This window comes from Acomys minous (assembly GCF_964271855.1).
Source record: "Acomys minous genome assembly, chromosome: 7".
Taxonomy (NCBI): domain Eukaryota; kingdom Metazoa; phylum Chordata; class Mammalia; order Rodentia; family Muridae; genus Acomys; species Acomys minous.
The window spans coordinates 101,253,875-101,268,223 of record NC_140488.1 but is presented as its reverse complement, the minus strand read 5'-3'; the positions used below and the strand labels follow the sequence as shown (position 1 = coordinate 101,268,223).

The following is a 14,349-nucleotide window of genomic DNA, read 5'->3' as shown; positions in this document are numbered from 1 at the left end:
ACAATTAACAATGGCTATGTTTCAGGAAACCAGGAAACTGAAAAACTAGAAAATTGCAGGAATAAGAGATGGGTACACTTGGTGAATGGAGGTGCTCTAAGGGAAACTATATCCTCAACAGATTCTGGGTGGACACTCACTGCTATGATACAGCCTGGGGCACTTATCAAACATAATGCCATGCTATTTGGAATTTCCAATCACTAGAACTATGGGGCAAATCATCCTCTTTTCTTTCTTTGCTTCTCTGTGTTGGATATTCTACTACACCAACACAGAATGGACTACAGCAGATACTTAAGAAAAAATTATGGCTAACACAGAGAGTATGATTTTACATTTTCAAAGCTGGAAATGTGTATGAGAGAGTATATACTCTCCATTTAGCAAATATAAAAATCTTCTGCTCTGGATATCATACCTTGCCTTCTTTAATTTTTGTTCCAATAATTTGTCGTCTTTGCTGAATAATTTCAATGAGAAGATCACATTCTTCTGTCAATTTGGCTTCTTGACGTGATGCATTGACCTGCAGGATGAATAAAATGGCATTCATTTGGCCTTTCAGTTAAATGATGTTGTCAGTGTAGACCAGTACACTTCTAGTAATTTCTAAGCATACACCTTAAATTTTAATTCTCCTTTCTACTATTTTCAAGAATGGGAAATATAGGTCTCACATGCCTGCCTGAACTGTATCCTTAGAAAACACCTCATACTCTTTCTGCTAAGCTTGTCTCAACCTTAGAACCTTTCCTAACAGGATATATATGTTGCCATTATCAACTAGTTGGGACCTGACATGTGAGATAAAATATATTTCTAAGTCCTGTCCTGGTAAACTTGAAAAATGAATGTAAAAAACCATTTAATTGTATCAATTTATTCATAACAAATTATTCTCAATGTATTTTAGAGAAATTTCGCTGAAATAATGTAACAGGTTACATTATATATTCACTTAACACGTTTTAAATATTCAAGTTTGGGCTTAATCCCTGTAAAAAATCAAATCACAAAATGGGGAATTGATGCTTTATTAATCTTATGACCTCATTTTAAATCTTATTCCTGACATATTTGGACACAGAGGTTGTACAAATGAAAGCACACCATCTTCATTAAAAGGTAAATCAATGCCGAGATGTCTGTGTTTGAAAATTTGAGATGCATTGTGTGGGATGGAGAGTTACAATTAGCTCACTCTTGGCAACTGTACTGGGGAAACAGCGAGTACATGCTATTTCCTCTACCCCGTGACCACACTGAGATGCTTATTCACTGACAGAAACCCAGACAATCCTAGCTGTGGGAGATGGAGATAACATCCATAAGCTTAATTATTTTAGTGCAGCTACAGGAGAGGCTGTAAAGTTTCACAGGACGACAATGAACTGATGATTCTACCCTATCTCACAAAAGAAGACAAGGCCCGGCGATGAGTTCTTTTGACTTGGGTAACGAGCTAGGATATTTTTATTCTTTATGAATGAGATAAAGTGGAAGTACTACTGTGAGTTCTGGAAAAATATTCAGTCATCGAGGCTCACAGGAACTATGCGCCTTTTCAAGAAGCCCAGGATTCCTGGAATTTTATTCTTTCTTGATCATGAACAGATGCCACAAAAAGATGACACAGACATTTTCTGGGGAAGATGGTCAGCAACTACTTGTAACAAGCATGAGACATTGTGTCCTATGTTAAATTATCACAGAAGTATTGGCTAAATGTTTGTCTGATAAACAAAGGCAAAGGAAAGCTCTGACTGACAGCTACAGAATTTCAAAGTCAGGCTGATAATTCAGGGAAGATAATCAGGGGCTTCAACTTCTCTTACCACTCTTTTTTGTTCGTTTGTTTGTTTTTGTTTTGTAGTAAACTTTATTGTGAAATGCCATAAGTAAAACGCCACAGAGTTTGCATACACTTGTACATTTCTATACATCACTTCTTCTTATCTTTATAATTAGCTATAACACAAGAGCTTCAAATACTGCATTTAAAAATGTAAGTATAGGGATCATTACAGTGTGCATAATTTCTTTTTCTTTTACTCTTTTATGTCTTCACTTCTAGTTCCCCTAAAGAATTTCTAAGTAAATTCAGTTTTCTATTCAAATATCTGCTTAAAACGTACTCTCAATCAATGTCTTATTTTCCCTTTTCATCTCAACACAATTTCATAAGTGATTACAACTAAGCTGTGAAAAGAAAGGGGCCATTTTGATTACATGAACATATTATGAGAAGAAGTGAGATGTCAGGAATTCAGAATTGATTAAGATTCTTTTCTTGATGAAACTTAGTGAAGTTTCAGAACTTTACCCTGTGTCCAGCTGTGCACTTCCTTGCAGGACATATGTTCAAAAGGAACACTGCCAAGTTAGTTAGTCACAATATTCCATCTTGGTCACCCTCTGTATCTAACCATCAGCTTCTATCATGACTGTGGTGATACTTGATCCCCTGGTCTGTTTTTATCAACACTACTCTTATCCAGAATCCTAAGCCAGAAGCTCCATTTCTTAAGTTTCTTCTTAATAGATCCATTCCTCTTTCAATACACATCCAAATTTCTGTTACTGCAAATTAGGGAAAGTGTACCACAGTTGCCATAGTAGCTTGTAATTCAATTGTACAGACTTCATTTTTATGGTAGATTGGTTAGCTTTGCTAAATTTAAAAAAGTGGACTGAGATGTACTTTGTTGACCCAAACATATTCTGAAAAACTTGCTACTACAATCACCATTGCCTCAAAGGAATATTTCCAGAAATTTGGAAACATGGTGTGACAATTTTTGGATACATTATCCCCCCCCCCAAAGAATGCAAGCTGAGCTTTTCTTTGAAACCAGAAAAGTTGAATCTTTTTTTTCTGCTCTCATTAAGTTTCAAAGTTTTGTTAACTGTAGCACTCTTATATTCCAACAGGTAGAATAAAAAGTTGAATAATACTATGAAATTATTTCACTACAATGAGGTTTTCCACAGTTTTACTCTATCATGTTATTTTAAAAAGAGTTAATGCTTTGATTGGATTTCATTTCTTTTGACTGTGAAGGAGACAGATGTCATCAGGTGTCTCTAGTTCACATGTTTGGTTTGGAAAGGAGCAGATACTGGGTGCGACTTTAGCTTTCATTTCTGATTCACATCTTTTGATAAAGAAATCATTGAGGCTGATGGAAGTGTTCTATTTGGAGCCATCTGAACATCCAAAAAACATTCCCTAAACCTTTTCCCCTCGATATGCCCTTCCACTTTTTTGTCATTGGTCTCTTTCCCTGCCCCCAAAATATAGTCAAATGTGGAATAGAGGTAAATAGGACATCTTATATTTGAATGACATTGAAATGGGGAATTTGATCTTCAAAGCCTTTGATTTGTCTGAAAAATATTAATACAGATCAATTTATCAGGAAAAATACAAATATAGCTTAAAATAATGGCCTGTCCCATGTCTGCCTCCTCACTGCAACTGTTCTCAAATATGTTGACAAGCAAACATCAAGTTAGTTCTTGAAATCAAGGACCACAGCTGGCTTTACTTTATCTGCCTTTGAACCTCCCCCATGTGCTTAGCATATACCTTCTCTACATCTAGAGTTGCAGCTTCTTTTTTCCTTCTTGAAAGTCATCATCTCTTCCCCTTGGTTTGCTTTTGTTCTTTAGCACTAGCACCAACTTTCTCAAATTGGTCCCTCTCAAGTTAGAGACAATCGCAAGTTTAAAACCAAGAATGTATTGTTCCTCTTTTGATAAGCCCTCTTATTTGTTATCCGATATTTCAAGTGCCATAACAAATGCCATGCTGGCTGGCTGAAGTTCTGTCTGTGCTTACAATACAACTGCCACTTTTCCTTTGAAAGAATCACATCCAAATGTTTATTTATTTATTCATCCATTCTTTCAAAACTGGCCCATGGGCTTCTGCATGATATCAGGCAGTCAAATTGTTACGCATATGGTGGGCGATAAGAAGGACAAAGTAAGGGTTATTTTAAAGTTTACATACAAGTGTGTAAAACACGTTGAATAAGTCAAAAGGAAAAAGACTTTAAGATCAGGACACACATAGGAAAGAAGTTAGAGAGAACAATGTGATTAAATATGCTTAGATGAGAATCCTTTGACAAGCCAAAAGAAAGGAAAGGAAACTAGTGAAAAGATGCAGACATGATGTTTAGATGTTCTCCTGACTCTGCATCCAATAAGCTCAGCTGCTGACAAATTGCATCAACTCATCCCCAATAGCTGCCAATTCTGTATGCAACATTTTATTTGCAATCCTTAACTCTAGACCAGTGTTTCCCATTCACAGAGGGCACTGAAAAAGCTGTGCTACTCTGTGTGTGTAAAAGTGAGGTGAGATATGGTGCTAATACTCTGCTTTTTATGGCAGCTTTTGTGCAGAAGTAACAGGATAGAGGCAGTGTGGAAGGCTCTGGAATGGGGTTGGGGGTACATGACTGAAGCACTTAGTAGTATAGTTTCACAGTAGCTACTTACTTCAGATCTGTCTTTGCTCTCTTAGAAAATAAAGAGAATGGAATCTACAAAGTGAGTTGTTTTAGAATTTGATTAAGATTATGTTCCTGTATGTGCCTGTGTGTGTGCATATGTGCATGTGTGTGTGCATGTGTGTGTGTGTCTGCGTGTGTGACAATGATGTCATTGAGAAACTAAGTGTTCATGGTGGCTTGATAGAACACAATTACAGTAAATATTGAACAAAAGCTCTACCTGTTTGGTGAGTTCTCAGTTGTCCTAGTATTTTGGTAGCAGTGAGGGTACACTAGGAAGGGAAGTTACATAATGAAGACACAGCACAAGAGTCTTGTCTGTAAAAATTTGCTAACCAATTTTTCCCATTCAAAGGGTTATCTTGCTGCTTCTTAGGTCATCATTTACAGTCTCATTGAATTTAGAAAGTTGAAGACTGAAGTAAATGCAAAAGACAAACTTAATGCCTAGGCCCCCTGAACCAGAGATCAAGTGTATCATTGAGGGTTTCCCTTCTGCATTAATATCAACCTCACACTGATAATTGGTTAGACTTCCATACCAACTATCAGGATGGAGATCTCCTTGTTTAATGGTAATAAATGCAATTTCTTACATTAGTAATGATAACATAACTGGGTTAAATTTTTGTCCTCGAGGTGCCCATTAGCAGTGCCCAGAAAAAAGTCCCCCTGTTAAGTTTTATGGTCTAATAGTGCTATAAGATTTCACAGAATGGGTGGGGTAAAGTTGACATTTTTTTCCTTGTCAAATGTATAAACATTAAAGGGATTTAATTACAGAGACACACTGAAAATCTGGCTATATGTCTATGGAATGTTCTTTAGCAGTCTGTAAATGGTCTCTATTTTTCTAAAAACTTGCTCTTTTCACTTGTATTTAACTGCTAAATGAGATGTATGGTACAGAGTATAAACATCATTAATTTTCACAAATGTGTGGCCTTAAACTGGAAATATTTCATGGAATTCTTAGAAATTCACATCAATGGGGAGGAAATGTCTGGCCACTTCTCATATGTAAAACTGAACTAATATTCGTTTTATTTATTTATTTTTCTTTTAGGTAGTAATCTTACTTTTATTTTTTAAAACCATGTGTTAATGTCTATTCATTAGACAATGTGATGGGTCTTGTGAGTCTGACTTATTTAACTCATTTTGATGATCTCCAGGCCTATCCATTTTCCTGCAAATGTTAAGGTTCCATTCTCTTTATGGCTGAATAAAATCCCACTACATGTATGTACCACATTTTAAATGCATTCATCTGTAAATGAAACTGTGGACTGACTCTGTATCTTGGCTATTGTAAATAGTATAGCAATAAATATGGCTGAGCAAGTTTCTCTACGGTAGGATATAGAGCCATTCGAGTAAATGACCAGGAGTGGTATAGCAAGATCATGTTGTATTACTGATTTTAGTTTTTGTTGTGGTTGTTGTGTGTTTGTTTTTTTGGAACCTTGGAACTGAACTTCATCATAAATACACTACTTTATATTCCCGCTGGCTGTGTATAAAGGTTTCTTTTACCCCTGCACTCACCCCAACATCTGTTGTTGTGTCTAACAGAACTTTAGAAACTTTCATTTATTTTTCTCATTCTACAATGCCTGGTTGAAATGAGTTAACCACCTACAGGCTTTCAAAGTAGAACCTTCCAATTCCTCCTGCCAAAAGGATACACTCATTTGATAGATGGCTTCCTGTTTGTACACAGATGGAACACTGAACTAAGCCTGGGACAGGATAAAGCCAATGTGTTAGAGACAGGAAATTTTACTTCTGAGTATTCAGGGGGAAAGGAGCATTGCTCAATGTATGAGGAATTCTACAAGAATGGTGACCCTCTGAGATTACATAGCCTGGGAGACCCACTGGCCCACAATTAGTGTAATCTTGAGACTGCACCACTGAACAGTTACATTTATCCTTTAAGACTGTTAATCTTGACACCTGGGAGTTTTGAATGCAAATATATACATTGCATGTTTGCCTAAAATCCGTCCTTAAGGTAAAATCAAAGCCTGGGGTCATTCCATACTGATTTAAATCAACGTGACCCAGACAAAGGTTGCAACATTCATATATGATGTTCTATAGCTGCTGTTATTTGGACCCCAAAACACTCATCTCTGTATACTAATCATCTGTAACTTTGAATCTGCATCTAAACCTAAAGCAGAAAGGAGTATTAAAATCATGGCCTAGCTATTCCATATCACTCATAAAGAAACACACTAAAGGAATTAATTCTGATGTGGATAAACTAATATTTGGCCAGCAAGATGAAGGCATGAGGGGGAAACTGCATGCACTTCGGCTTTGTGCCCCACTGTGCTCTGCTGACCAGGTGCAAGGAGAAATATGAGGATCTGAAGGTGCTTTGGGTTTTATTGCCAAAGGCAGCTGTGATGAACATTCCAGACCCTGGGGCAGAAGTTAGACAGAGCTGCCAGAAGGAACAATGAAAGGGATTCTAATAGTTCAGTTTGTATATAAAACTGAGCCAAGGAGAACTGAGTAAGCACAGACGGTATTACTGTAATGCATCTAATATACTTACATATAATCTTTACCCTGAAACTCTCTCAGCTACTTGTGGTCCTAGCTCAAGAGAGGATGCCCCAGGAAAATCAGAAGACACAAAACAGAGCAGCAGTTTTAATGTTCAATATATTACTTTAGTTAAGTTTTCCTGATGGTAGGGGTAAAATCCAGAGCCTTCCATGTGCCTCGCAAGTCCTCTGTTGCCAAGGTGCACTCCAGAGTTTAATATTTACTATGCGTTGACTAAAATTGTTTTTTTTAAATTTCAACAGTGGTTTTTCATTAAATCATGGAATTTCTTCTTAAAGTGATTTTTTTTGTGGGAAGTAAGTGTAGTGATACTGTGGATATGAGCTATCAGAGCACCATTGTGGAAAATCTACTGGCACACATAAGATCAACTGTACTTATGTACTGAATATTCAGAAAGTGGTTGTTGTCTATTTGCTATGGATTTAAAAAGTGATTCTTGGGATCCTCATGGTAAAACTTTTCTTAGGGTTCCTAAGATTATGAAGCTAATTTGTTGAATAAGGAAAGCCATAAGATGCCATTAAAATGGTAACATACTACAGTGGGTAGAGCAATAAAATTCCTATAAACGAAATACAAATGTAACAAGGCAATAAAACTGCCCAGCAAAAATGCCACTGCTAATGCCTACAACCTTGAAACTTCACACAAGGGAGTTTTCCTCCCACAAGCAATATAACAGAATATGTCCATTCAAAGTGTTGATGCTGTTGCTCATTTTTCATTAAAGCCAAATCTTCCAATAATGAAAAACATTTTAGAAAGACCAAAGACTAAAACAAACAGGACCTTGAGATGTTTCCTGGGATAGCAATGTCAGGTCTTTGTGCATAACTAGCTATATATTCCTGGTTATCTACACCAACTATCCATTTTTCAGGTTCCCTGTCTCCATGAAGAAAACAATTCTCACCGCTCAGAGCAAATGCAATACTTTTAAGCATACTCCAATGTACAAATCATCCTCATAACAGTCTCTTGGGTGCATTGGTAGGAACTAGTGAGTTAGTACATGAAAAACCACTGGAAGTTGCTTCATGCACAGCAATTCAATATTTATACCCCATTCTCAATGTTGTTCCTAAGCTCAGTTTATCTGCAATGACCATACGGAATAAACATGATGGATACTAGAATCAGCCACCCTATTATGCCTACATAAACACATTGGAACATCAATCAATGCATCTGCACTTTTTTTTATCAGCTCAATAACTCAGAAAGCCATGTAAGCATTGTGACTAACTCTAGATTTTTTTGGAGATGCTTTTAAATCCCAAGTGGATCCCATAAAGTTTGCTTTTTATGCAACTGAGTTGGAAGAGAGAATGGGCTCAGAAGACTCTTCCATGGTATAGAACAGGAGTTGGGAAACATGGCTTGCAAGGCAGTAGAAAGTAAATATTTTAACTTTATGGGCCATATGGACTCTGTTGCATGTATTCAACTCTTGTTATTGTCTTGAAAACATACATAGACAATGTGTAACCACATAGGCGTGGTTGTGTGCCATCCCCCTTTTTTAACGAAAAGGAGACAACAAATAAGATTTGATCCTAGGGGTCACAGTTTGCCATCCTTCAGCATAGAGAACAAATCATGAGCTTTAGAGTAAAAAGTGTGAAAAATGCATAGAATTTCTAAGAATATTTCCTTATTTGCATAGTTTCAATGGAAACATCTGTGAACAATCTGGAAGATAGGTACTCAATTAATCCTAGTTGTCTTCCTTCTAGTCCTGAAGAGTTTGCAATTACTGAATTAATAGGATTCCTAGTTGATGCTGACAATACTCCATTGCTGCCTGGCTTTGACTTGCCCCCACTATGTCCTGCAGATTTCTGTCACATTTATAACAAACGTCGATCCACTTATGCTCAATTTTCTAGGGTACACTAAGCTGACCTCAGCCTTCAGTCTCACATTTTTGGCACTAATGGCACAGCCATTTTTGTGTGTTGAATGGCCACTTTGTGGACAGCAGTTCCAAAATGAAGCAACAGAATGGAAGGTGTTGCTCATAATTCATTCAAAAACAATCATCTCTTTCCTTCCTTGGGCTTATTAATTACACTCTTTAGAAAACAAATGGCTCTACACCCTTCCGCTTGGGCTGGGCACATAGAATAAAAAAAAAAGACTCGACTAAACTGACATGCTCAATTATGTCTATCAAATCCTTTACATAAAATTTGTGAAAAGCAGTAACAGTCTGTTAAGTAATCTTCAACAACTGCATTTAGTAAAAGTCAGCTTTTTGAAGGTGAAATAGCTTACAGATGTTTGTTGAGTTAAAGGAAAGATAGAGGCAACACAATTCAGAGAAAGGAAGCTATTTCTAATGGAAAGTGGAAACTTCTAGTCCACAGATCACATTCATTACTTTCACTTGCACTTGTCACTTCGGTAAGTGTCATTCTTTCCAGTTTGTACCATGATTCCTGTATAGTGATGTGATGGAGAAATACAGAATTGGGTTTCTATTCAGACTTGTGTTACTTAAATGTAGTTGCTATGTGGTCCTCCACGACATTCTTTAAACTGAGAATCAGCCCGTGCTCTTTGCTATGCCTTCCAGTAAGTGAAACATACTTGATTTTATTATTGATAGAACTTGAGCCTGGAAGTACAACTGGATGAAGGTAAACATAGCCCTTTCTTTATGAAAGGTCCACAGGGGACATCTATGAAACCTTTTGTTTGGTTGTTGACACACCAGAATCTGGGCAGAAGTTGCTGCCCAAGGTTTACTACCTATATTTATGCAAATACAACAAAATAGAGAATGGGTTGTAGAAATCAGACATGTGAACTATGGTCACAATCAGGGAACGGACTCAGGCTATCATTCCATCTTAGATTCTAGGACTGCTGTTCCTAAAAAATGATAGGAGACCAGAATGGAAGAACAGATGGTTGACGAGAAAAACCAGTGGGAAGTGGGGTAGTGGACAAGGAAAGGTATGAGGACAACAAAGTTTACCTACCCAACCACTCTCTGAGCAACTAGAGACAACAGGCAACTCTGAAAATAACTGCAGCCAAAGGGAAAGAAGCACAGGAAGTATCTAACATGTTCCATCAGGAGCGAATCTAAGGCTTCTAAGTGTGCATGAGGGATTCATCCCACTCTGGAATTCTCTGAAAAGGCTGAGAAAATTCAACACTAAGGGAAGAAGATTCAGTAAGCGGCCATAGACTAGAGAAATTTTCTTACAATCGTTTCTTCACACGATGAACTCTAGGGGAAGGTAAAAGGATTTGGGGCCATATTCATCCCATTTGCTCTGTAGCTTCAGTACCTTAGGACTAAGTAAGAGGCTAAACACAGACTTCCTCTGACAGTGCTTTCCATATTGACCATGGCCATTCCAAATTTCAGGGCCACAATCCACATATTAGTGTTTGTGTTTCATATATCATAATTTCTCTATATTTAGGCAATCAGTAAATCTGCCTGGAAAAAGCCATACAGTTTATACAACAAGACTAATACAGTGTGTGTGTGTGTGTGTGTGTGTGTGTGTGTGTGTGTGTGTGTGTGTGAAATATATATACATATGTGGATATGTGCATGTTTCCTTATATAGAGTCCTTGCTTCTATCATCTCAATTCATTGTGAAGTTATTACTGACTTTCTAAAGCAATCATTCTGAAAGTGGAAGATCTGTCCTATAACCAACTCTGCTATAAACTCAAGAAACCACAATCATGAAATCTATCTATCTACCTATCTATCTCCTCCTTCCCCCTCCCTCTCTCCCTCCGTCCCTTTCTTTTCTTTCCTCATTCCCCAGCTGCTTAACCCCTCCATTATCTGAAAGGTCAGCTATATTTCTATATACAAGGCTGAAAGATGTTGCCTTCTCACCTTCCTACCGGGAAAACAGAAGGCTCTATTCAGTGTGTGAGGATCAAGGTTGGGTAGGGGCTGGGGAAGGCATCCTGCCAGGTAGTGGAAACACTGCTTGCTTTAATTTTATAGCTAAGAACAAAGCCTTCTTATTGTTTAATAGAATCCTTAAAGGCAGGCCTCACTGGCATAGTTCTAATTTTTTTGAAACCACAAACAAGAGGAATTCTTTAAGGGTATTTCATGAAAAGCAGAAGGAAAAAGCCATATGATTCTGCAAACATTAAAGTGATCCTTTGCTTCAGTAGCCAGAGGTTGATTCCAGGCTAGCATTTACATGAGTCCTCTATACAGTAGCATCTGCTGCTACTGTCTACCTGCACCCACTCTTTCACTCACAACAATAAGTTATGGTGATGGCAAATGCATGAAAAAAACCACACAGAGTCCATCTTCCTTTAGGATGACAATTACTTTTATATAATATTCTAAAAGAAGAATTACTTTGTACCACAGCCCAACAACTCCATACTTTCCTCATGCATATCCTATTTATAAGCTGAGCGCTATTATACCTTTGTTGAGTATTTTCATTTTGCCAATGAACTAAGCCTGTTATGCAATCTGCTTACATACTGCAAGGAAACCAAAGCTAGTGGTTTCCAGAGATCTTCGCAACAGTCTTAAGCAAAGGAATGAAAGCAAGAAGAAATGAGGCTACTCTTGGTATTCTCTGAACAAATGGGATGCTACCAGCATACCCATGATGATACCTGAAGCAAGCCTTATGGACTTTGGATTTCTTTTGATTGTGAGCCAGAGAATGTGGTGTAGGGGTGTGTGTGTGTGTGTGTGTGTGTGTGTGTGTGTGTGTGTGTGTGTAGGGACAAGAGAGTCTGATATTAAAAAAACAAACAAACATGACTTGTCATTTTTAGACTTCTGTCATTTTAACTATGTTTCATGTATCAAATAATTCTTCTAAAATGGTTTCTGCAATTCTGTTCAATCTGGCTATCATCTTTGTTTCAAAAGCAAGAGAGGTTTGTAAAAATATCTAGAACAGTGGTTCTCAACTTTCCAAATGCTGTGATCCTTTAATACTGTTCCTCATGTTGTAGTGACCCCGCAAACATAAAATTATTTTCATAGCTTCTTCATAACTGTAATTTTGCTAAGGTTATGAATCATAATGTAAATATCTGTGTTTTCCAATAGTCTTAGCTGACCCGTATGAAAAGGTCAGTAGAGCCCTAAAAGATTACAACCCACTGGTTGAAAACCACTGATTTAGGGAAGCAAAAAGAAAGGGTACAGGTTTATAGTGAAAGGTTGGAAAGATCCTCTGTGGGCCTCTCTTTATGGCTCCGGAATGCTCCAGATGGACAGCTGTCGCACAGTTCTTTGCTTTTCTAATTCCATCCTCTGTCCCCATCTAATGCCAAATCCCTCAGTTTAGGCAAGGGCCTAGTAGGGTTGTTTATCATCCATAAGCTATGCCCAGTGGTCCTTGGCTACTGAAATCTGCCAGTGCAGAACTACTTCTGGTCTTTAGGGTGACAATTTATCTGGCATGAAAATTTATGCAAATTATCTAGGACTGGAGGGCAGACAGAGGGATGCAGGTGCTGCCTTGAAAAATGCTATTAGTGCACCGGGGGCCATTGACAGACATTATACCATTTGCTAGACATCTTAGGAAGCCTGGCATACTTCCCAAGGAATCTTGCCAAGTAGGAAAGGTCTAGTGATAGACTTACAGATCATGGGAATTTTTGTACAAGGACTGTATCTACACAAGTTATTAGCTATATAGTTTTCCTTAAGCTTTTATATAAATTTCATTTCATTTTCATATATAAATCAAATACATTTTAAAAACCCCAAACTAATCAGTCACAGAGGTTCTTAAATCAGTGTTTGATTAACTCAAGCTGACCAGACTCAACAATCAATTCCATCTAGAAATCAGCTAATTAAGCTAATTTTTTAAGGTGAGACAAAAATTCACATACCTTAAGGGATACCTCAACAGATCTTCATGACCAACACAATGAATATATAGGACATTTCTATAATCCAAGAAAACACCCTCAAGCCCTTCTTCCAGGAGCTGCTCATTACTCATATTTTATCAACAAATTCCTGGAACATTTTAAACTGTATTTATAAATATCATCTTTGTTTACTTTATTATCACTTCAAATTCTTAAAAGGATAAAATAAAAGCCTTAACAAGTTTATCATTTCCAAATCTTAAGTAGCTTTCTATAAACCTCATAAACTAAATTTAGAAATACTAAAAATTGAAAGTCAAGTTCTCTTAAACATTTCAATGTTGCTTTGACATCCAGCTAAAAATCACAGACCTAAATTGATTACACTTAAAATTGGAATATGAAAGACAAATTTCAAATTTGTGTAATGTGTCTTCTCTTAAATGTTATACATTTTTGACATACAAATGTTTTAGTATTAAATTATAACATGAAATGTTGACTCTATGGTATTATTTAGGTCTTTGCCTTGTGCATAAGTGCTAAACTTCATTCGGAAAAGAAAAAGCAACTCTTTAGAGGAAGTAAATTTACCGTCTCAAAGAAGTTGGTGATAACCACAGCAATGGTTAATGACCAAGGATTTAAGAATATCAGAAGGCCTGATGGCTCTCTGATTCTACTGGCACCATAGATGTGTGTGTGTGTGTGTGTGTGTGTGTGTGTGTGTGTAATTACTAAGTCTTTGTGAAGGTCTTCTCGGCATAATTTAGTGAGACTTTTTCCAGGCATCTATCATTCCAATCACTGCTTTTATTATATCACCTATTTTGGGCAGTTTAGTTACATTTGCATTCTCATTCATATTCTTTCCTTCGCCTCATTTTATTGTATTGAACAGCCTAGCCTGAAACTCACAATGTAGTCCAGAATGACTTCAAAGTCATAGTCCTCTTGCTTTGGTCTTGTGAGTGTGGGATTACAGGTGTGTACCACTATGACTGGCTTAACTCATTTCTTTATTAGCTGATATATTTGTTATATCTGGATTCAAGCTAAATATCTACATCTAATATCATAGTATTTCCATGAAAAGGATGTTGAGATAATTATATTAGAAAGTGACTATAAGACCTTGTCAAGTGGCCATAATTGTTTTTAGGTTACATTTTTATACAAATGTATAATACTTTTTCTTTCTTTATTCCCCAATATATATTCTTGGTTTTGGAGGTGTAATTACTTTGCACAGTAATATTCTCCTCCTGACACCAGCATGTATGAGGGAGGTATCATTTTCCTAATCTTTTGGAAAGTCAGAATGACCTTATTATGACCTAACACAATCTTGGTTAGTCAGAGATTTATGCCTTAATGAGAGTTCAT

At 37.0% G+C, this 14,349-nt stretch overlaps 1 protein-coding gene across 6 annotated transcripts in view; it reads right to left on the bottom strand.

Annotated features, from left to right (window-relative positions):
• MID1 (midline 1) overlaps positions 1–14,349 on the bottom strand; it is a 345,415-nt gene that overhangs the window by 42,642 nt on the left and 288,424 nt on the right. For all 6 annotated transcript variants that reach the window (XM_084789911.1, XM_084789914.1, XM_084789913.1 and 3 more), the window contains exon 4: positions 422–529. In XM_084789911.1, coding sequence (XP_084646037.1) covers positions 422–529 — 108 coding nt within the window. The remainder of the gene's footprint in view (positions 1–421; positions 530–14,349) is intronic.